The sequence below is a fragment of the Diceros bicornis genome, chromosome 2, assembly GCF_020826845.1.
Source record: "Diceros bicornis minor isolate mBicDic1 chromosome 2, mDicBic1.mat.cur, whole genome shotgun sequence".
Taxonomy (NCBI): Eukaryota; Metazoa; Chordata; class Mammalia; order Perissodactyla; family Rhinocerotidae; genus Diceros; species Diceros bicornis.
In genome coordinates this window covers 46,151,960-46,175,712 of record NC_080741.1, presented here as the reverse complement: position 1 = coordinate 46,175,712, position 23,753 = coordinate 46,151,960, and the positions used below count along the sequence as shown (strand labels likewise).

The 23,753-nt window shown below is 49.1% G+C and overlaps 1 protein-coding gene across 4 annotated transcripts in view; it reads right to left on the bottom strand.

Moving 5' to 3' along the window:
* Nucleotides 1-11,961: 11,961 nt before the first annotated feature.
* TCAIM (T cell activation inhibitor, mitochondrial) overlaps nucleotides 11,962-23,753 on the bottom strand; it is a 52,483-nt gene continuing 40,691 nt past the window's right edge. For all 4 annotated transcript variants that reach the window (XM_058556175.1, XM_058556167.1, XM_058556160.1 and 1 more), the window contains 3 exons: nucleotides 20,626-20,858; nucleotides 19,926-20,057; nucleotides 11,962-13,751 (listed from right to left, as the gene is read on the bottom strand). In XM_058556175.1, the coding sequence (XP_058412158.1) occupies nucleotides 13,511-13,751; nucleotides 19,926-20,057; nucleotides 20,626-20,858 (606 nt within the window). In that variant the 3' untranslated portion in view covers nucleotides 11,962-13,510. The remainder of the gene's footprint in view (nucleotides 13,752-19,925; nucleotides 20,058-20,625; nucleotides 20,859-23,753) is intronic.

Here is a 23,753-nt window from a genome sequence, read left to right as displayed (position 1 = left end):
CAGGATGTGCTGACTTCCCCATGGCCCGTGGGCACCAGGGGAGAGTGGGGAAACCCCTTCTGCCTGAGGGAACGTCGGAGCTTCACGTAGGATGCAGGTGTCAGGACCTCGAACACTCGTTGACCTGCTTGACCTTCTGGGTGGTGCACGTTGACATTTCTCAGGGTGACAGTCAGTGTCCATTCTAAAGAGGGTGCAGCAATTATGGAGCTTGACAGAAAGAAGATAGGAAGAGTCCCCCAGACTGGCTAACTGGCCCGCACCAAAGGTGGGCTTACCCTGAGCTCAGGGAGCTTCAGCCTCGCAGCCTTTCTCTTGCACCAGTTCTGAAAAAGTGTTCACATGGTATATGAGTTTCCTGTTGCTGCTCTAACAAATGACCACAAATTTAGCTGCTTGGAACAACAGCCATTTAGGATCTCTCAGAGCTGTAAGTCCTGAGTCTGGCAAGTGTGGCTTGGTACTCCGCTTAGGGTCTCACAAGACCAGCATCAAGGTTTTGTCCACCCTGAGCTCTTACCCAAAGGCTCTGGGGAAAATCCACTTCCATGCTCATCACAGAGTTTATTTCCTTCTCGAGGTTTCCACTCGGCCCCTGCCATCACCAAGCCAGCAACGGCAGGCGAGTCCTCCTCATGCTTACGAGCTCTCTCACTCTCCTGATGCTGCATCTCTAGCCCCAGCCAGAGAAAGCTCAAGTGATTACATTGAGGCACCCAGATAATACAGGATGATATCCCTAGTTTAAGGTCTATAATTTTAATTACATCTGCTAAGTCCCTTTTGCCATGTAATGAAACATAGTCACAAGTTTTAAGGATTAGGGCATGGCTACCTTTGGGCGACCATTCTGCTGACCACACACGGTCATGTTTTGGTAAAATTTGCAAGAATGATTTTTTGTTTTCTTTTGTAGAAGATCCAGCATTCTCCATTCTCCTCTTAATCTAAGACAGTGTTTTTCAAGCTATGGTTCATTAATCACTGTTGCTTTCTTTATAGAATGAGTTTAAGGAGTGGCAACCAGCATTTTCTTGGGGAATATAGTAGAATGGAAAATGTCAGAGACTGTTGCCCACAACCATTTCCATTCTATGAACTTGTTAGCATCTGTTCATAGAGGCACGCACATGCACCACACACAGCACAAATCTATCTGAACTAGGTCGAGATGTAAAGTAGACTTCTTAGTATGCTTGGTTAAGATTAAAGAATTTGAAAAGAAAAAAAGACCCTAGAATTCATCTGGAGCCTCTAGTCAGGCCTGCTCCTGGTCCCGGGAAGATTTCTGGAGCGTCTGGAAGGCGTCTCCTTGACAGAGGGCTAGCACAGGCTGTCGGCAGGGCCTGGTGGCTCCCTCTGACCCTGGTTGTGTAGGTGGACTGTGGACGATTGAAGCTGTACCTGTGTTGTCTCAATTTTCTCCCTTGTAGCTATGTCTAAGGGTCAGTTTGGACAGGGGAAGAAACCTCTCGATACGTTTTTCTGGGTAAACGAGATAACTGGAGAAATCACTTACCCCTCACCAAAGGCAGATGTTCCTGTGGCTACTCCAGCTTTTCTTGAGAAGCCCCAAGAGAAGCCCAGATCTCAGCGTGGGAGCGTGCCGGGGGCTCCTCCCAGTGCGCAGGGCCCGTCCAGCATACCTGCACAGAGGGCTGCCCCTCCGCCCCCTCCTAAGGCTTCACCGAAAGACCCCGGCTCAAGAAACTCCCTGCCATCTACATGGAACCAAGGCCTGGCTAACGCTAGAGCAAGGAGCCCTCTGCCCTTCTTAGCAATTCCCGTCACCATCTCACCACCAGGAGGCGCTCTGCCAGCATTCCGCCCCCTTGGACCAGCCCCTCCCCTACCAGCCTCTACCTTTCCTCCCAGCCCGTCTGCGCCCTGGACCTTCACCTGCGAGCTGAAAAATGTCCTCACGGGGAATGAATAATGGTTCTTCCTTTTAAACCTGAGAGTATTTGCCTGCACCTTTCTGAGTCATCCGTGGCCAGAGCGGCCTGCCACATACACACCTTCATGCTCTGCGAGGACCCGCCTGCCTCCTCCGAAGCACAAAGGACTCTGCAGAGTTCTTACAGGAACGTGCCGAATGCTTTCAAAACCAATATAAATGTAACTTAGATTTTGACACATAACGTTTTCTAGAACTTCCTTTACCTCCCAAGCCATCTTGGTATTTTAACTCTTTGGGGTTCAATAATTTGGTTCTGATGTTGGTGTCAGAGCAATATGTTTAGTTCCCAGCCAGAGGCAGAAGGAGGCCTCCTTGGTTGGGATAGGAGCAAGCCAGGATGGGTGGGACCTGAAGGCCGAGTGACCCTGGGCACAGCCTGGGGCCACCTGGGCTTGGGAGCAGCGCTCAGGGCCGCCCTGGGCCCCGACCAGAAGGGGCTGGAGCCTCCCTGGAGCTCTCTCTGAGGAGGCCTGAGGCTGAGGGAGCCTTGGGCAGAGAGCTTCCCTCCAGTTCTGTCCTTTCCTGGTGCAGTGGGCAGCCTCTTGGCCTTCCAGGAAGGGAGTGACTTGTCCCTACTGATCCAGCCATGCCGGGGCAGGAGGCAGTAAGTGGGGGCTCTGAAACACTCTGTCTCAGCCTGAGGACCCCAGTTCTTTGGGCTGGGGAGCAAAGGCTTGGTGTCCAGCCTTGATTCTGTGGCCAGTGTGCCCTGTGACCCAGCCAGAACCCCACCTCTCTTGGCCTCAGTTTCCCTCCCTGCACAACATAGGGGTGAACAGGCCTGGCAGACAGCCTGCTCAACTTCACAGTCTGTGACTGTGTTCCCAGGAACCAGGGGAGAGTGAGGCCCTGGGGACATGAGGTGGCCTGGAGGTTAGGCCTGGGGTGGGGTCAGATGATCCCAAAGGCATGGCTGCTTTGGAGAGGGGCAGAGGGCAGGGCCCATTAGCTCCACAGGGCGGGTGGGAAGACCAGCGCGCACTCTCTCTGGGCTCCCTGCAGGATGGCACTGACAAAGTCCTTGTTGTCGTTGCTGGTAGGCAGCCAGGCCATTATTGTGTCATTGTTTGGTGTCTTTGTTCCAGACACCCACCCTCCTTCATGGCCACTCAGCCAGCAAACGATGATGAGCAGATCAGGCTGAAAGGCAGAGGAAGGGTCTGGCCTCGGAGGCAGTCTGGATCCCTGGGTCCTTGGCGGGAAAGGCTGCCAGGAGAGGTGCTGGCCTCTCGGGCAGAGTGGTGGGGCCAGGGCCCCCATCTTGGCCTTCCATGAGCTTTTAGCCTCACTCTCATCCAGACCCAAAAAGTGTCTCAGAGATGCTCAGAGAGACACAAGCTCAGACTGGGGCAGGGATCTGGGTTCAGCCTGGGGCAGGGACAAGGGTTCAGTCTATACCAGCAGAGTAACAGGGTAACAGTGACTGTTATAAATCCCCTGGACAAACCACCCAGAGCCCTTTTGGGACAGCACTGCTTGGTCCTCTGCCTCGTGACCTGGTAGGGCCACTCTGACAGTGTAAGGTGAAAAAAGCTTGGCAGGAATTTGCTGTTTGCTGACTTGCTGATGGAATTCGCCTTCTTCTTTGACAGCTGGAGGAGAGGGAGGTGGGGGGATCCTGGGAGCTGAACGTCCCTGGGGATTACAGACCATAGAGACAAAACCTGTTGGCCCCGGGCAGCGAGGGTGCCCATTCAGCCGCCTCACTTTTGGGGTCTGTTCCACGATCCACTCAGGTGGGCCTAACTTGCTGGACTGTGGCTCTGACAGGCTGATGTTTGGGCTAAGCCCAAATCGCCGATATTCCTGTCTCCCGAGCAGAATGCACATCAGGGTGGGGATGGCCTGTCAGGGTAGAGATGGGGCAGTAGGTGAGGGGCTCCCGGTTGTCTGAGGGTCATGCCCTAAGGACGTGATTCTTGGGGAAGAGCTGAGGGTCTTGGGGCTGCCAGGTCTGGAGGAGGGGACATGGGTCTATCAGGCTGTCCCACAGGGACCATGAAGCCAGTGTGGGGCTCAGTGGAGAAAATGGAGCAGATTTTGGCTCCATTTGGGGAGAGCTTCTGCTTGTTCAAGCTGCACCCTAACTCGAGGGGCTACCTGGGAGGGTAATGAGCTCTCCATCACTGGAGGTGTGCAAGCAGAGTATGGGCAAGCCCTGCCAGGGAGGCTGGAAGTGGTGAACCTGAAGCCTCCCAGCCTGCAGGTGCCCACAGCGTCCTACCTACCCCTCAGGTGCCCACAGGGTCCCGCCTACCTCACAGTGCCACTGGGACTGGGGGGCAGCCTGGGCCAAGAGCCCTCCCATCCAGGAGCAGGATGCCCCTGACATGCCAGTGCTGCACCCCTCCCCCAGCTGCTGGATGCATATCCTCATGTATGGCCAAAGGGCCGGGCATTCAGTGCTAGACCCCGGCCCTCTACCCACCCTCCACCCCCTGCCCCACCTCGTCGTTCCCACTGGGCTCTAGTGCCTTTCAGCTCAAGGGCCACTCCAGGCCAGCTCTTTCCCACCTCACGCCGTCTCCCACCTACAGTGCTGCCTCCCGCTCTCCCCTCCAGGTTCAGAGCCTAGGACAAGTCCCTCAGGTCAGAGTTCCATGCAGGCTGTCTCGACTTTGCGTGCCCAGGAGCGAGTGAGGGCTGAGCTGGAAAGCTGGAGCCCTGAGGCATGGGGAGGGCTCGCACACTCACAGAGGGAGAGAGGAAGGGCATCCTGGCTGGAAGGAACAGCCTGAGCAAAGCTGTGGAGGTGGGAAGCTGAAATGGGTTCTTGAGCAGATCAGAGAGCTGGCCCGCCTGGCCCAGCTGCAGTCTATGGGGGACGAGGTGAGGCTGGGACTGGAAAGGCTTTGAGGACCCATTGAGGAGCCTCGACAGCCCCTTAGGTCCTGGGGAGCCACAGAGCATCTTTGAGCAGGGCGTGGAGGGCATGGAGGGCGTGGCAATGCTCTGGCTCAGGTGAGGCCTGGGAGACGGGCCAGTCTAAGGCTGAGATGGTGCGGATATCCGCAGGGACAGGTGGTCTGAGCAGGTGGAGGGAGGGAGGGAGGGAGAGCTGGACATGGAGGCCTGGAGCTAGGGGCAGGGAGCTGGATGGGGCACAGTCACCTCCGCCTCTGTCACCACGCTTTTCTCTAACGGCCTTCCAGCCTGGGACTCTGCTCAAGGAAAATATTGGGGTGGCGGGAACTGGCCTGGTCCCTGTCCCTGGGCACCTGTGCCCACGGTGAGGGAGCAAGGACCACGGACCTGTCCTGTCTTGTGGTGGACCAGAGACTACAGGCCTCGGAGTGGCCTGTGGGTGTGGGTGGGGGCTTAGCTGGGGAAGCTGGTGCTCAGGCGCCTGCTGGTGGCGGTAAGGGGATGAGGACGGCAGGCCAGGAGCCCCTCAGGACTCCCAGAGAGCCTCAGCTCGGAACTGCCTCTCGCTCCCAGGGGAATGTGCCTGACAGAGCAGGACATCTTATTTCTGTTGTGCTCAAGAACTTTCAAGGAGCCATCAGCCCACTCTGGGAACCCCATGACCCCTTCACCGAGTGAATCTTCCAGGGCCTGCTGTGCTGAGCCCAAGGCCTGGCTCGGAGAAGGCACTGGAAACACTCGACAAAGGATTTCATGACCCCTGTAAAGTGTCTGTTTCCCCTTGTAGGTGGGCCCCCCTCGGCATCCGGAGCCTGCCCGTGCCAGGAGGCGACCTGGACGTTGCCTTTACTGATGGCCTGACACTAAGTCATGAGCCCCCTGGCCTGCACATCCCCGAGGGTGACCTGCATGGTTGGGGAACCCAGGTTACCAGCTGAATGGATGTGGGCAAGCGGCCCTCGTGAGCCTGCACAGCCCCCAGGCACAGAATCTGTGAGCCCATCTCACGTGTTTACTGGGCACCGACTATGTGCAGGAAATAGACGGTCAGGGCTCTCCTCGCGCCCCCAGCTGGCGGTTATTGAGGCTCTGAGATGCTCTGTGGTGGCCTATTTGCTTTCCAAGTGATGGAATTACCACATCCCGACTCTGGTGAGGCCTCTGACAATCAGGAAGTTCCTCTTTCTGTCTAACCACTGTCTCCCCTGCTTTGACTTAAGCCAATCCCAGGGCAGCAGGTTAACTGTCTGGGATGATAGGCCTGTAGATGAAGAACATGCTAACCTTGGCTGTTCAGGGGAAAATGGCCCCATGGATGGTCAAGTTCTCTGCTGCCCATTGCAGAGCTCATCTCTCCCCAAGGAAGTGGTTCTGGTCAGAGAAAAGGGATCCGGCCACCCCAGGTGATGGCCTGGGGACAGAGGGTGAGCCCCAGGCCTGGACAGCTGGCTCTGCAGATGGGGCGACTAGGAGGGTCCTGAGCTGGGACGCACTGGATGGCCTCACTGACTCCCCTGTACAATGATCCCATGGCCGTGGGTTGGAGGGACGCGGGAAGCACAAGCAACCTCGGCTCGGCCCCGTCCCCCATCGCACTTGCGATGTCGGTGTTGCTGGTCTGGTACACAGGGTCCTCTGTGTGGCTTCCACGAAGATATGGTCATGGACGTTCCAGAGCCAGCTCTGCCCTCTACCCTGTGGTGACAAGTGCTGAGCCTGGTGACCTCCCTGCCCAAGGCCGTGGCCGGGTGTGCCCACCATAGGGGGGCAGAGCATAGAGGGCTTGCCCTCTGGAGCCAGTGGGTCTGGGTTTGAGGCCCGGCCTCTCCACTTCCGGGCAAATTGAGCCCTGCCCTGCCCCCACTCGGAAGGCTGCAGCAAAGACCGTGGGACGAGAGCCCCAGTCCTGGCGGAGGAGGGAAACAGACTCCAGGGGCCGGGGACTCTCTGCAGACAGCCCTCTATGCTGAGACCACTCGCCCACAGGGCCTGCCTCCCTGCTTACAGGCTCCTTAGTGGCATCAGGCTGGCAAGAGGCCTCCTGGAGGCTCCTTTGAGGCCAGCCCTCCAATCCCCTGCCTGTCCTGCTGGCTGAGAGCTGTTTGGGTGGAGTGGGGGGGGGTCTTGCCCTGACCCCCGTCGACAGGGTCCTACCCTGTGTTCTCCCCCCACCGCATCACCCAGGGAGACCACTACAGCTCCCACCTGAGCCCTGGGCCCTTGCCAGCTCCCATTCCAGGCCCACATGAGGAGGGCTAGCACACCTTCCTGGACTCACCTTGGACTTGGCTGGGTGGGACACAGCCCTAGGATGGGACATGGGCGCTGCTCCCAGGTCCCACAGAGTGGGGGTTAGGGGACCTGGCCAAATAGGCTGCACCTTGAGCCACGCGGAGCCGCACATCGCCCCTTGTGGGCCCGAGATGGGAGTGGGAGACACAACCAGAGCAGGGCAGCCCAGGGCACTCCCAGATCCTAACCCCTACGGGCTCTGGCCCACATGCCCGCTCAGCGCCTCCCTTGGCTGCACAGTACCCTCCTCTGTGTAGCTGGGGGTGGGCACAAGCCCTGAGTGTTCCTCACCTGCCAGTTTGTACCTAGGCCAGTCCACACTGCAAGGCCCCACCATGCAGACAACAGGACGGCGGCAGCTCTTCCCTCCATAACACATCCAGGTGCCCCCGTGGGGGAGAAACATCAGTCATGAAGCCCACACTCTTACTACGAGGGAGAGGTGAGCTGCTCAGGCCCCGCTCATGACGAGCGAGGCTGCTGTCTGAGCACCAAGGAGGTAGTCAATAATTTTAGTTTTTTAAAAAGAAATGAGCAGTATGTTAGCAGGACTCAGAAGGCTGGAGCATCCATGCCGGGCACAGGGGCTGCTAGCAGGCAGGGGAGCACCCAGGAGGAGCCAAGCCTGGCCTCATCCCTAAGGCCGGAGGCACGGCTGAATCAGTGTATCAGTGGGTCCATCAGAAGACAGAAACCACACCGTGATTTAAACAGGGAAAGTTGAATAGAAAGATTGGTAAGCTTGAATAAAAGAAAAACTATAAAATGTAGTAAAACTCTACATGTTACCCTAAGCCTGAAGGAGAGCCCTCAAGGAAGGGAAAGATAGGAAGGGGGCCCCTTCTTGAGGAAAAGGCAAGGTTGTGCCCACCAAATGGCAGAGAAGCTGGCTGGGCCATGGCTCTCCAGGCACTGGGTAAGGAGAAAGCAACCCTTTGGGCATGAATGGGGTGCAGGCAGGTCAGCTGATGGCCAGGCCTGTGGACCAGCAGAGGAAGTTGGGGCGCCAGTGTGGGCAGGAGGTGTGGAGCTCATAGTGTGTCGAGAGGGCCACCAGGCCCAGCCAGGGCCATGTGTTCTGGGCAACCAACGCTGCAGCCTCTAGAACCAGCAGGAGGGCCGCCGCCTCCTGCAGTGTCCCTCTAGCGCCCTCTACTGAGAAAGCTTACCATTGCGCTCGCTCTAAAGGAGAGAAGCTTGAAGGAATTCTGTTCATTATTGCAGAGTGCGTATATGTAGGGTGGGTTGGGAGCTGAGCAGCAATAAACCGGCACTGGCATGGAAGGCCTGCAACAGGCTCTATCCTGGAGCCCAGCAGCCCAAGGAGAACAGAGAAGCACCATGTCCGGAAAAGCTCACAGCAGGTGAACTAGAAAAGTGAGAGGCTGGACCAACCCAAATGCCCAAAGAATAGGGCAGGTTAAGTGGAGGCTGGAATCACGGGAAACCCTAACTTAGGGAGTGTGAGTGGATGTGCAATAACGCTCAGGTAGGAAGAGAGAGCCTGCATCCTGCCAGGGTCTCCGGTGGACAAGGCATGATGCCCCCAGAGTGGGGGGTTCTCTCTGCAAAGTCATCCAAGGGCAGACGAAAACAGAGCAGGTTTGTAACGGTGAGCCCATCACCAGTGCAGGGGTGAATGGTGTCCCCAAAGGACGCATTCGTGTCCTCATCCCCGGAGCCTGCGAATATCACCTTCTAAAGCAAGGTACGTGGTTAAGTTATGGCTCTTGAGAGGAGCTTGTCCTGGATTCCGCCGAGCGCTACGTGCAGTCACATGCCTCCTTATGAGACGGAGAGTTTTGAGACCGACACAGAGGACACAGAGAAGAGGAGGAGGCGATGTGACCGCAGAGGCAGAGACTGGAGTGATGCGGCCACAAGCCAAGGAACACAGGCAGCCACCAGAACCCGAAGAGGCAAAGAAAGGAATGTTGCCTGGAGCCTCTGGAGGGAGTGTGGCCCCAATGACACCTTGATTTCGGACTTCAGGCTCCAGAACTGTGAGGGAATAAATTTCTGTTGTTGTAAGCCATCCGGTTTGTAATTTATGTCAGCCACAGGCAACTAATACACCAAGGGAACGCTACACAACAGGGTCCGCAATGTCAGCTCCTCCAAAGTAGCACCTCTTCTGCTCGGTCCCTGCTGTGTCCCCAGTGCCTACGACAATGCCTGCACACAGTAGGTGCTTCTTGGGTGTTTGTTGAATGACTAATAAGAAAGGAAAAGGTCTGGGCCGGCCCCGTGGCTTAGCGGTTAAGTGCACGTGCTCCGCTACTGGCGGCCCTGGTTCAGATCCCCGGTGCTCACCGACGCACCACTTCTCCGGCCATGCTGAGGCTGCATCCCACATATAGCAACTAGAAGGATGTGCAACTATGACATACAACTATCTGCTGGGGCTTTGGGGAAGAAAAAAAGGAGGCAGATTGACAATAGATGTTAGCTCAGAGCCGGTCTTCCTCAGCAAAAAGAGGAGGATTAGCACGGATGTTAGCTCAGGGCTGATCTTCCTCACAAAAAAAAAAAAAAAAAAGGGAAAGGTCTTCTTAGGAAATCTTTCAGGGAACATTTTACCCCAAAGTTTAAAAATCCTGCTTTTTTGGGTGTGGATAAAAGTGAGGTGCCGGGGCTGGTGTCTACATGGATTGTATTGTCCTGCCTCCCAATCACACTGCTCTTCCTGAGGCCTCTCTGCTCATCCTGCGGACCTGACATCTCCGGCTCATGCACGCGGACACCAGGCCAGGTCTAATGCCAGCACCTGTGGTAGCAACAGAGACAATGAAAATGAAACCTGACCAGCTGCCAAAGATCCTGAGGGTGAAAACCAACAGCCTTCTCCAGCGTGGGCCACGCCCTGTGCTGAGCCGGTTTCCCCGAAATGAGCTGCTGTGATCATCTTTGGGGCAGATGTGTGCAAATGTTACTCCAAGAGTGACACTCATAGGCACCGGTGGGGTCCCAGCGTTCCAGCCTGGCTGCAACAGGGAGAAGGAGGGCGGCCTGAGCAGTTTGGCTGGAGAGGGGTGAGGGCTGAGGCCACTGCCAGGCCTCGCTCAGGAGGAGTAGGAAGTGCGCCACCCTCCACCTCCTTCTGCACAACAGTCCTGTAGGGCCAAAGTCGGACCCATTGGCACCATCGTGGCCAGGACTGACCATCCAAGGTCGCTGTCTCTGTTCTGTCCCCACCCGCCGTGGGGCAGTACTGCTCCAAGGGCCCATCTGATCTGGACTCGTGGTCCCGCCTACCCCTGGCGCTGACCTGCCGGTGGGCTCACCAGAGCCGAGGGCGCTCTTGTCTCCTCAGACCTCTCACAGCCCCTGGGACACCTGGGGTCTAATCCCACCTCTCCTGTCTGCAGCAGGCAAAAGGGCCTTGGGAAAGTCTCGTCCCTATTTTGGGCCTCAGTTTCCCCATGTGCAACATTTGTCAGCTTAGGGGAAAAAAATCCCTAAAATGCTCTGTAACAGGTAAGTCTCCAGAAAGGAAGGGTTTTGAGTGACCAGAAGAACTACGTTGCAGTAGCAGGGGTGTCGGGGGGAAGAAGAGGGTCCCACGGCGCTGACCCAGTTCTGATCTGTCTACTGGCTGCTCCACCTCCTCCTCTTCCTCATCCAACTGCTAAAGAGCAAGGGATGCCTGAGTTGGTGGCTAAGGACCACCCATGGGAGGACTCTGGCTTCCTGGGACAGGCTCATTCAGGGTGGAAAGAACCTCCTAGAACATGCCCTGGTGCCTCCTTTTACAGATGGGGAGACTGAGGCCAAGCGAGGAGTAGGTCTTGCCGAGGGCCACCCAGCACAGAGAGCAACGGGGAGACCGATCAAGGTTCCCTGGGGCTTGTGCCAATTCTTACCCATGGGACTGGCATGTGGTGACCCTGCCATGTCAGAGGGCCCGAGGTTGGGGTCTGTGGCCTGGCAGCACAGGTCGGACGGAGGCAGTCTTGGAACAGGGAGTCACTTTGTGGTCAGCCAGCTGCCAGGCTCACCCGAGGCATCTATGGCTCCTGCACCCTGGGTCTGGGTGCTAGCCCCCTGGGAGCTGGGGCTCCCAGCTATAGGGCCTGTGGTGGAAGGCTGCCAGGACCATGGACCCCTGCAGAAGAGCCTAGAGCCTTGGGGCCACCCATCTCCACAGGACTGATTTGGTCTGACTGGCTCGCTCCAGGGAAGCACGGACAGATCCCTCCAGGGCAGCTGGAGGTGGGGTGGCAGCCTCTGTGACAGAGGCTGGGTTAGTACAGGAGATGTGGGGACACCGAGAGGCTGGGACAGTGGCCTGAGCTGGAGGGGTTCACTTCAGAGACCTCTGTCTGGGATGTGCACACAGTCCTTAGAGGTTCCCAAGGTGAGCTGGTCCCTGAGGCAGCCCTGTTCTCTCTCGCTCCACCTGTCCACTCCTCAAGGCTCACCACCCTCTCGTTAGCTCAGGCTGCCTGGAGGTGGAGGCCTGGGAGAGGGAAAGGAGGGAGTAGGGCCTGGGGAGACCTGGCCTGTGGACAGACGTGTCTTTGGATATATGCCTCCCGCACTGGACAGCCCTGGCAGAGATGCGCAGCTCCCAGGCGAGCTCAGGGCCTGGTTCTCCCTCGGGAGAGCTCTGGCCTGGGTCTGGGGCTCAGGTCCCTGTGGAGGCCCTTTCTGACCCCAGGCTTAGTAGTTAGAGGGGCCTGATCCTGTGCCAGTTTTCAGTCGTGGGACAGAATTTTCCCTGTTATGTTAGATTGGGAGAGGAAGTCAAACAGACATACAGGTCACCATTTCTTGTAATTTCCTATTATGTGGCAATAGTTGTAAAACTATTAATAACTGATTAACAAGAAAAACAATTATCTGATTAATGTATTATTTATTATGTAACAATTAGTTCTGAGACAAAGTCCAATTCAAAATATATCACTGAGGATTCTATATTAGTTCATTTTAGAAATAGCATAATCCAAATCTATTTTTCCAATAAATTTTCTTAAATAAGCTTTAAGGAATATTTCACTCCCATCATCTGGCTGGAAAATCTTTATAGGCAACAACATTTATTACATTAGAAAGAAAAATTTAAGTTTGGCTGTTAGGCACAGGTTAAAAGGGATGATATGCACAAACCATAATAATTACAACCAATACTTCTTTTAAACACACATTTGAATTTAAACAATGTAAATAACCAGTGTTTTAGATATATTTAAAACATGCTTCAAGAATGGTTTTTAACATCTCCTTTCCTTTCCAGTGCATTGTGGAAAAATCCCTTCCTCATTTCTTGAGCAGTAAAAGTCAGAAAAATGGTATCCCAAACAAGGATTCACCGTGTCCTCTTGGGAAACAAGCTGAAGAGGTTTTGGGTCTGGTTAAAAATATTATCCTAAAGGAAATGTCTGCCGAGAGAGAAGCCCTGTGTCTACAGAGTGCACACTGCGCCCCTTGGGGCTGCGTTGTGGTGTGGCTCCAGGGAGGCCCACACAGCTACGGATGAGGGGCGCCTCAGAGGGGCTGTAACCAGCGTTCCAAACATTGGCCAGGACAGGAAGACCAGGGTTGAGAGCAGTGACAAGTCCTGAGTGGTCTGAACCATTTTACACTTGACCCTACTTGCTGGAACTCTTTGGGAAACAAGAAGGATTTTCCTGCATAGTGTTTGTCCACAAAAACAAATGAGTCACCCCATTAATGATTCAAAAACACTTACTGTCTGTTGGTTTCATGCTACCCAACAGGTGCAATGTTTTAATGGGTAGGGAAACTTATGGGTTTAAAACTAAATTCTATGTCACTGAAGAATGTTTTAACAAACTGGTATCAGATTGCTTATGACAACGTCAATATCATATATTCATTCAATTGCCTTTTTGCCTTCTATTCTTTCTTTTGGGCAAAATTTGATTATCTAATTTTTGCTACCCCTCAATCATCTGTTTTGGACATCAACTGTCCATACTGGCTGCAAAATACAGGTGTGTATTGATACATGAGATGCAACTACAGAGTTGCCCGTTGTATGGTGTTACACGTGGAAAGGAGTTCCACTACTTCAGAGCTATACTGAATGAGACCTGTGTGCACTTATCAACATCCACTCATATAAAAATATATATCTTTAACTCTGTAGAATCCCTCATTTACACACCACTGCAAAAATGTTCTTTCGTTCTAACATCTTTTTACCTAGTCTTGTCAATCAGATAAGAAACACCAAAAGATTGGGAGATAAGACCTTTTTAAAACAAGTTTCCTAGCAGAAATTAATTTTTTAAAAATGTCTACTTTTAAAGTATAGTTAGAAACTTTGTTCTTGTAATATGTAAATAATTCTATTATATCAAATTGTGGATTTAAATAAGTTTAACAGTTTCTTTCTTATCCTTTAAAAAATAATACAGATTTCTGTTACTTAATGGCTTCTCCATTCTTCCAATTCCAAGGAATACAAAGGTCTCCGTCTTGCATAACAGAGTAAAAATGTGAAATGCAGAGGTGCATCCCTTGTAGATAAGGCAGTGACTGTTCTAGAAGTCTCTTACAACAATCCACCATTTGTATACTAGAAACGCTGGGCTCCTTATAAAACTTTTCCAGAGAAAATTTCTTCGTTGAAGCCTGTATCAATTCATTTTCGATAATCTTTAACCTGTTATATTGAAAATAAAAATAACATTGCCACAAGCTGTAACCAAATAGAGGAACATAAAACGTAAATATAATTTTATAAATTGGGGCTGCAACTTTCTATTCACAACAATGAAAATGGTATCCACACAGGCCAAATTACACGCTAAGAAGACACGCCAACAGTTGCTGTGCAGTACCTATTATTTCCATATGTATTTCTAAAAGTATTTGTTAAATCTTTTCAGCAGTAATGGAGTAAAAATAATTAATACATAATTTAAAAAGGTCTTATTCTGCCTCCCGTAGCAGCTGTTAGTGACTGAAGAAGGCAGAGAGCTAAGTGGAGGAAACCCCTAGCTCTAGGAGCTGCCCAGACTCTCACCCTTGGGCAGTGATGACTTTTAGAGATTCCCAAACAAGCGGCAGGCTCTCTAGAGACCAGGTGCCTGAGAACAGGTCCTCTTCACTCTCACTGTCTAAGCCCATCAGCCCCTCCCTGTGCCTGAGGCTACAACGGCTCCAGCCCATCAAGGGCTTGAGTTGAGGCTACAATGTAAACAGCTCAGGGTAGAACTCAGTGTCTTAACTCCTTTCTCCCACAGGTGGCAAATGTTTATGGACACGAAGTTTTAGTAAATAGTCTCCATCCCCCAAATCTCGGGGCTTGTGAAAGAAGACTCCACGTCAGGCCCTCACAGGTGCACCGACCAACACGTAGCTCACACGAAGCCCACCTGAGAAGGTGAGTAAAGCAAAACTGCATGGTCAAGGGTTCCCAAGGGTTAACTGCACTGGTTCAAAATACCCAACTACCCTCTCTTTACCCACTCTTATACTCTGCATAAAGGAGTAAAGTAAGAACCATAAAATATCCATAAGCTAGAAAAATACTTGAAAACAGAAACGGTCATTGTGGCGGGTGGGCAGTTAGCAGCAGTGGTCCCTAATCACCGAATCCCTTTCTTTGACAAGCCCCAGAACGCTTTCGCAGGTGCTGTGAGTTTTTTCTTTGCGATCTCTCCTTCTAGACAGGGTTGTTTAGAGATTCAAGACGGTGGACAGCGGTTAGGACTGACAGGGCTCTCAGCATGTTCCAGCTGGACCTGCATCTACTCTCTCCATGATTAGACAGGAATTGATGGCAGGGGTTGACAAACTTTTTCTGTGAAGGGCTTTTTTCAGTTGCTTAAAAAAAAAGGATATTAATAATCTGGCTTAGAAACAAAAAGCCTCGCAGCATGGCCAAGCTGCTGGGTCATCCTCCAACAACTCATGTTTATACAAATCTCTGGGCAGGGCCATGCATTCCCATTCCTGCCAAGAGAAGCCTCTGGTCTCACCGCTGGGCCACAACCTTTCGAATCAGGAGAGCCCATCAGTCCTTCTGGGGTGCAATCTTGGGGGAGCATCGAGTCTTGAGGAGACAGCCCTTGCTAAGGCTCAATCCAGGGCTGTCTCCTCCAAAAGGAAGACAATGTGGAACAGCTTTTCCCTCCTTGGGTGCCTCTGTAGTCCACAGCAGACTAATTTAAACAATATTTTCAAAAAATTTTTCGCCAGGGCCAGCCCGGTGTTGCAACAGTTAAGTTTTCGTGTTCCGTCTTGGCGGCCCGGGGTTCACAGATCCCAGGCGCGGACCGACACACCGCTTGTCAAGCCATGCTGTGGCGGTGTCCCATATAAAAGTAGAGCAAGATGGGCACAGATGTTAGCCCAGGGCCAACCTTCCTCAGCAAAAAGAGGAGGATTGGCATCGGATGTTAGCTCAGGGCTGATCTTCCTCACAAAAAAAAAAAAAAATTTGTTTTGCCTTTCCTTATAATTTCTTTTTTTTTCTTTTTCTTTCTTTTTTTTTTTTTTGTGAGGAAGATCAGCCCTGAGCTAACATCCGATGCCAATCCTCCTCTTTTTGCTGAGGAAGGTTGGCCCTGGGCTAACATCTGTGCCCATCTTGCTCTACTTTTATATGGGACACCGCCACAGCATGGCTTGACAAGCGGTGTGTCGGTCCGCGCCTGGGATCTGTGAACCCCGGGCCGCCAAGACGGAACACGAAAACTTAACTGTTGCAACACCGGGCTGGCCCCCCTCATAGTTTCTTTGCTTTATTATATTCATACCTCAAAAAATAAAAAAAATAGAGGAAAAAGGGAGGCATAGTACAAACAAGAGAAGCGTCATGACATGGTGGGTGTGGCTAGTGGGAAGTTCTGTTTTTTTTCTTCTAATGCTAAGAAATAGGCCAGACATTTCCTAGGGAGAAACGACCCTTCTCTCTGACAAAAATTATGTCTATTTTTTTTAATACAAAGTTGAACCACTCTGCCTTTGACAGCCGAGTGTGAGCTCCACAAGGGTATCTGTCTGTTTGCACTGTATCCCGCTAGTGACTTTCACAGGGACTGCCAGGCACCTAAGTCTTTAATAAAGATTAATTGAACAAATGAACATTCTTTTATATGGTTGTTTCCATTATATGCAAGTATTGAAATTATTTAACCATTCCTCTATAATTGTACATTTCTACTGTTTCCAATTTGTCTAAGTGATTTCGAAATTTGTAGTATGTGGTGTAGGGGTGGAGGGAACATCTGAGGGAGTTTCCACATGCAGATGTGAGTGAGGAGAGCCCGGCTGGGGAGAGCTGGTTTACCTCTAGGCCCAGGTTACCCCAGGTTATTACTATCCTCTGTAAGAGCTGAGAGTAGGTTATAACCAGCCTCCCAAGGAGTGGGGCTCTGCAGAGAGGGCACACTTTCCACCTGTCAGCCAGGCCTTGTTAAGAAACAGGGGCTACAAGTCACGGTCTTGAGGAGGTCATGTGGGGTCCAGAAAGACAGGACCTGGAGAGTAGTTCAGAACTGCTCAGCAAGCCAAGGGTCCTGCAGAGGCACTCAGAGGGCCGCATGGGTGTGGGTGGCCTCTAGTTCTTTTCCTCTTCAACTAGCACCTGCGAGCTTTTATCTTTTTTATAAATTGGATCTCCACATAAGAATCTACTTTATAAAGGAATAGGCAGCTAAAAAATGTCTGAAAACTACTATCCAGAACATGCTTCATCTAAGGAAAGAAGGTCGTCTGAACCACTCCCTCGTGATTATAATGAAGGTGACCTTAAAAGGGTAGGGAGGCCAAGCCAAAGGGAAGGAAAGACGGCAAAGTGGAGGAAACTTCTGGGCCCAGTCAGAGGGTGGCAGGGGGCAAAGGCGCCAACTAAGAGGGAAGGTAAGTGGGGGATAAGCACAGGGATGAGGGCTCCGGAGTCCAGAGCCAGAAAGGGGCCAGGGAAACACGTGAAAGTCAGTGAGTATTTACTGAAGGCCTCCTGTATGCCAGGCACTGATCCTGACACTGGAGGGAACAAAACAGACAAAAGTCTCTGCCCTCACGAAGTTCACATTCTGTCTTGGGGGAGACAGACAGTAAATAAACGAGGGAAAGTTTGTCAGATGTGGGTGAGTGCCACGGGGAAAGGCAGCCCGAGGAAGGCAGAGAGTAAGGAAGTGCAGTAGGGGGTGGCTCTGTACTCAAAGTTGGTGCTCAGGGAAGACTTCACAGAGAAGGCGGAAGCTGAGACCTGGGGGAGGTGAGGGGCAAACCTGAAGCTGTCTGGGGAAGACGTGCTCCAGGGAGGGCAGGGGAAAAGCACACAGTGTGCTTGAAGAAGATAAAAGGCCGCCTGGCTGGAGCAAAATGAGCGAGGGGAGAGTGAGGAGAGGAGTTCACGAGGCAGCGGGCAGACGACGAGGCCTTGCAGGCATGACGGGCAGAGGAGTGCCACGCTCAACTGGGGTTCTGGCTGCTCTGAGGAGAAGCGACTGGGATGGGGTGGGGGTACGAGAATGGAAGCCTGGAGACCAGACAGGTCATCACAACATGGTCAAGGGCGCAGCAGTAAAGGACACGGCAAGTGGTCAGCTTCTGGGCAGCCTAAGAAGGTGGAGCTGAGAGGTCCTGGTGGCCTGGAGGCGGGGAGTGAGGAAGTCGGAAGAGGAATCAGATGACTCAAGGGTTTCTGTTTACCTGGGCAACTGTAGGATGGAACTTTCAAAACCCAAACTATGGGAATTTTATCTCTTTTTATTTTCCTTCCTCAGAATCTAGTAGCAATATTCCAAAGCATAAAATGGCCATACAGAAGATAGAAAAAGCTGCTATGATGCAGCAAACAAAACCATCAGCCCTCACAACCAAAGGCTGGCTGGACTTGGATGCCAGCCCTTATATCAGTTCCCTTCCGTTAAACCCAGCATATACAGGGTTAAAACCAAAAGCACTCATCTCCTTTCCCTGCTTCTCTAAGTTACATTCACATGTAAATATCAGTTTTCTAAACCGTTGTATCCCTGAACTTGGCAAGGCAAATAGAAATTACAAATTGTTAAAAGCCCAGGTAGCCTTACACTGTAGTTTTGGCTAATTACCAGTTCTTGAGGTTTGTTACAGGGAAACTGATATCCAGAGAATATCAAGAAGATGAGGCTTCCTAGCCCCCAACTCTTTGGCTTCCTGGCACTGAAATCCACCATTCACCACAGAGCAAGACAACCAAGGACACCCACCTGTGGCTTCCCCTATCTCACCATCCTCCTCCCTGCAGACAGCTGCACAAGGCCAAATGCAGGCTGATGGGAAGGCGCCAACCTACGAAGCCACAGGTCCCTCTCCCCCATTTAAAACCTTGTGCAACACATTCTTTCCCATGGATTTCCCTTTAAAAACCCAACTATTAGCACTTCAGGAGGACAGTGGGTTTTGAGGCACTGGCCTCTCACGTCCTCATTTTGCTAGCAAAATTAAAAATTTCTTTTCCTCAATCTCTTGTCATTGTGTTCATTGATTCGGCTATGGTGACAAGGTCCTGGTTTTTTGGCAACAGACTGATAATTTAGAAAAGTAACATCACAAACACAAATGTTTACCAACCAATCAAGAGATAGGATATTCGTGCAATAGGATCTGGTCAACAGAGTTGTCACCAATTCCACAAGCAAAACAAAGAGATGTAGCTTCTTCACTTATTTTATACATAAAATGATCCCATTATCTCTTATTAAAGGGATGAATTCCATGGCTCTCCTCCGTTGCCACCCTTTCTCTCTATTTCATATCTTTGGCTTTTTAAATGAGCAATTTGTGGGGACGGAGGAGTGAATGGGCAGCAAGGCAGGAGAAACAAGTAACCCGGGGCCTCAGAAGCACACTGCAGAACCATCACCACCATCCTCCACCTACCAGGCTCCAGTCCCTGTCCTCTGTACCCCCTCCCTGGACATGTGCCATCGCATTCTCCTCGGCCATCGCCTTCCCTTCAATGCTCCGGGTTCTCTTCCCAGAGTGTCAGCCTTGGCTCTTCCCGCTCAGCTCCACTCTGTGGTCCGGCCACCACAGACATGTTTATAGCACTCACGTCTCCTACTAGAAACAAATTCCAGGAGGGCAGGGAGCAGGCCTTCATCTATCAATGGCACCTTTCATGGCTTCAGGCACACAAGTCATAGCAAATGATGGCTAAATGAATGAAAGAATGAATAAACCCTTGGTAACCAAACCTCCTTAGGCAATGTCTTTAGGAAAACAACCCTCTTTTGAATGTACTATTCTCCCCTTTCTTCACAGCAGATACATAAAACATTATCAAGCAGTATCTTACCACCTACAACATAGGAAACTGGTGGCTATTATATGATTCCCTCAAAGATACAAACAGCACAGAGACAGCACCACTTACGAACTACAACAATTTTTTACTTTACAATTTCTTCGCAACTTAATAAAAATGCAGATGAAGCTTGCTTTATATCAGTAGTTTTCAAAATTTTAAACAAAGAAGATTCCTGTTAATCAAGTATAACTTATTTTTTCCGTTGCCACCCTTTTCCATCTGGAGAATTTCTTTCTGGTATTCTTATCTTTCATTCTGCTCCTGAGTTGACTTTTATATTAACAAGCCCTGCTTCTCAAATGGAGGTACATGGTGGTAATGTAATTTAGGTTATCATACCTAGAAAACAGCCACATCCACTCCCTAGCAGAACAAGGTAGGGAGTATATAACTACAGTATATCCACAAATCAGCCAATTTCCTAAGTTTAATACAGTTTTAATGCCCCATATTTATGAGTTCTGAATACCTAAATTTTTAGAAGTTAGACTGAATGATAAGACGTTACAGAGGGCTAACAATACTCACTCTTCTTTTCTTTTCATGTTCTCTCTTGCCTGTTGGGCTTTGGTGAGAATAAACCACTGGAGGTTTGCTGGATCACAGAGGGTTGGGATGTTAAAATGCCCGAGTTCGTGCAAGCTTGGAGCATATCTGTCACTGTAATGAAACATACATAAAAGGAAAAATCATTGATCCCTCCATCCCCTACTCCGCCTCCCCTGATTAACACAAAAGGAATTCATCAAGAAAATTCACCTTAAAAGTATAGCAAAATTGACTTAAAGTTTTGCTGTCCCCAAAGAGATACACTTTATTAGGATGAACACCAGCCCTGAGAACTTCCTTATCCATAAAATGGGGTAGTAAGCCACTTCATGGTGAGGTTGTGAGAACGAAAGAGATAATGCACTTAAGCACCAAGCACAGTGCCTGGAAAACAGTCTACGCACAAACAACGTTGGCTATTGATCTTACATTAGTTTAATCCTATAATTGCCTTTGCCCTGTAAGTGGCAATATATTTACAGAACGTTTTAGAGATTCAATTCTTCAATCCTCTCATGCTAGTTTTTGTAATGTGTAAAAGAGTGTTACTAAGAAGTAGTGACATACTTTTCTTTAATTCCTAAGAATCACACACTGAAATACAAAACAATTTAATCCCCTTACACAAACAATCCATCTAAGTGAATGAATAAAAGTCATTCTTGTTTTAGATATTTACCTGTTAAGGATCATTTGTAAACCACGCAGACTTCGAGGGTGAAAAAGTATTCTATTTTTCATCAGTCTATTATAGAACACATCAAGAAGAGAGTAATATTCTTCAAGGGTCAACATGGGCTGTAATTCTTCAATATAAACAACTTGCATGCCACCTAGAAGATAGCTTATTTGGTCTTCTAAGAGCATCAGCCTCCTCTGAAGGTCAAAATAACTTGGTAATCTTTCAAAAAGCTACAGTATTTAAAAAAAAAAAAAGGAAAGAAATATTTAGTTTTATGTTACTTTAATAGCTCAATTTTAGGACTCCAATAAATGATATTGAGAAATTTTAACAAGAAAATTATTTTCCTAGAAGGAAAGTTCAAGTAAGCAATAAGAAAAAGACTTAATATAATGCTGGAAATATGAATATTCAAAACAAACCACTGTAAATCTTAGGGATTTTTAGATAGGAATTGAAGAGATCACAGAAAAAAAGAAATATGTTCCAAATAAAAAAGTCCTAAGTACTAATATTTAAATATTTAGGTAAAAATCTTAAATTAGTTTAGAGTGATTAAATGGTATACTAAAAAAGTTTTAGAAATAAAGTATATGTCTCTCAACTCCAAGTCTATTTCTTCAGAATTTACTTTAATGCAACTAAATTCAATTAAATGCAATAAATGTTATTGAGCACCCACCACGTCCTTAAGCACTAAACTGGGCACTTCGAGTGTACAGATTATGAGTTTGTCCCTGTTTACTGGAGGCTCACAGTCAGGGTGCAAGGAAACAAAACAAAAACCGGAATTCAGTGTACTAGGTGCCATGGCTGGGTGAATGCATACAGAGGGGAGGTTCAAGCGAAGGTTTCTAAGGAAGTCTAAGGTGACCTATCTAAAAAGATAAATGGGATTCAGAAAAGGTTACATGCACCTGGGAATGTTCTAGGGGAAGAAAACAGCATGTGCACACATGGAAGCATGAACAGGAACAGCAGGTTCAAAAGCAAGGAGTCTGGTACGGCCGGAGCATGCATGCCTATGGGGAGTGGAGAGAAGAGGCTGCAGAGGCAGGTGGGCGAGGTCAGGGAGGGCCCTGGGTGCTCCACTAAGGACTCAGATTTTACACAGAGAGCTGCCGTTACACAGCTTTCAGAGGAGCTGAAAGGCATCAACAACTCTGCTGTAATAAAAGCAACAGCAGTATAAAAATTCTACAAATTATTTATCATGTACTTCTAACACTTTGTGAAAAATAATTTCACTACCTACTTTTTCCATTTTTCTCTCAATGGGTTATTCATGTATAAATGGCAACTATATTTTAAAAACTTTTTATTTTGAGCTAACTGCAGAGTCACACATCTTTCACCCAGTTTCCCCAATGTTAACATCTTGCAAAACTGCAGTGCAATATCACAACCAGGAAACTGACAGGGATACAACCCACTAACCTTATTTGGATTTCATCAGTTTTACTTACACTCGTTTGTGTGTATTAAATTGTACGCAATTTTATCACGTGTTAGATTCATGTGACGTGACCACAGTCAAGATACAGACAGGTTCTATCACCAGGATCTCTCATGATACCCTCTCATAGCCACTGACACCTCTGCCCCTCCACTTCCCAACCCCCAGCAACCATTATCTGTACTTTTTATAATTTTATTATTTTAAGAATGTTATATAAATGAAATCATACAGTATGTAATCTTTTGAGATTGGCTTTTTTCACTCAGCACAATGCCCTTGAGACCCACCCAAGCTGTTGCAGGTATCAGTAGTTCATGCCTTCTTTCTGCTGGTAGAATTCCATTGTCCCACAGTTTAAGCATTCACACACTGAAGGACATTAGGGTTTTTTCTAGTTTTTAGCTATTACAAACATGTGTGTACAGGTTTTTGTGTGAACATAATTTTTCGTTTCTCCAGTCTAAATGCCCAAGAGTAGAATTGCTGGGCTGTATGCTAAGCACATGTTTAGTTTTGTACTGCCACACTCTACGCCAAAGTGCCTGTACTATTATACACTCCCACCAGCAACGGATGAGTGATCCAGTTTCTCTGCATCCTTGCCAGCATTTGGTGGTGTCGTTATTTTTCATTCTAGCCATTATGATAAGTGTGTAGTGATAGCTCATTGTGGTTCTAATTTGCATTTTCCTATGGCTTATCATGTTGAACATCTTTTTATGTGCTTGTCATTTGTATGCTCTCTTCTGTGACATGTCTGTCATGTCTTTTGTCTTTTTGGATTGTCTGGGTTTTTTTTACTATTGAATTTTGAGAGTTCCTTACATATTTAGATACAAAGACTTTGTCAGATATGTGGTTTGCAAATATTTTCTACCAAATATTTGATTTGAACAGATACTTCACCAAAGAAGATACACAGATGGCAAATAAGCACATGAAAAGATGCCCACCATCATTCATCATCAGAGAAATGCAAATTAAACCCGCACTGAGACAGTACCACGGACCTATCAGAATAGCTAAAATGAAAAGATGACCACAGCAAGTGTTAGCAGTTTCTTCAAGAGGTAAAATACCCTAATATATGATACAACCATTCCACTTTTAGGTATTTACCCAAGCGAAAGGGAAATATACCTCCATACAAACATTTGTAGATAAATGTTCATAGAAGCTTTATTTCTAATAGCCAAAAATGGACATAACCCAATGTCCGCCAATAGGTGAATGGATAGAGAAACTGTGGTCTATCCATAGGATGGAATACTATAAGGCAATAAAAAGGAATAAATTCTTGCTACACGCAACAGCATGGATGAATCTCAAAATAATTATGCTAAGTGAGAGAAATCAGAACCCTCTCCAAAAAAGAAAAAAAAAGTACATACTCTGTGATTCCACTTATATAAAACTCTAGAAATATAAACTAATCTATAGTGACAGAAAGCAGGCCAATGGTTGCTTGGAGAAGGGGTGGTGGGATGGAAGAGAGGGTTTTCAAAAGATATGACATACTTTTGTGGGTGATGGATATGTTCACTATCTTGATTGTGGTAATAGTTTCATGGGTATTTACATATATCAAATCTCATCAAATTATAGACACTAAATATATGCAGTTTATTATATGTGAACTATACCACAGGAAATCACTTAAAAACAA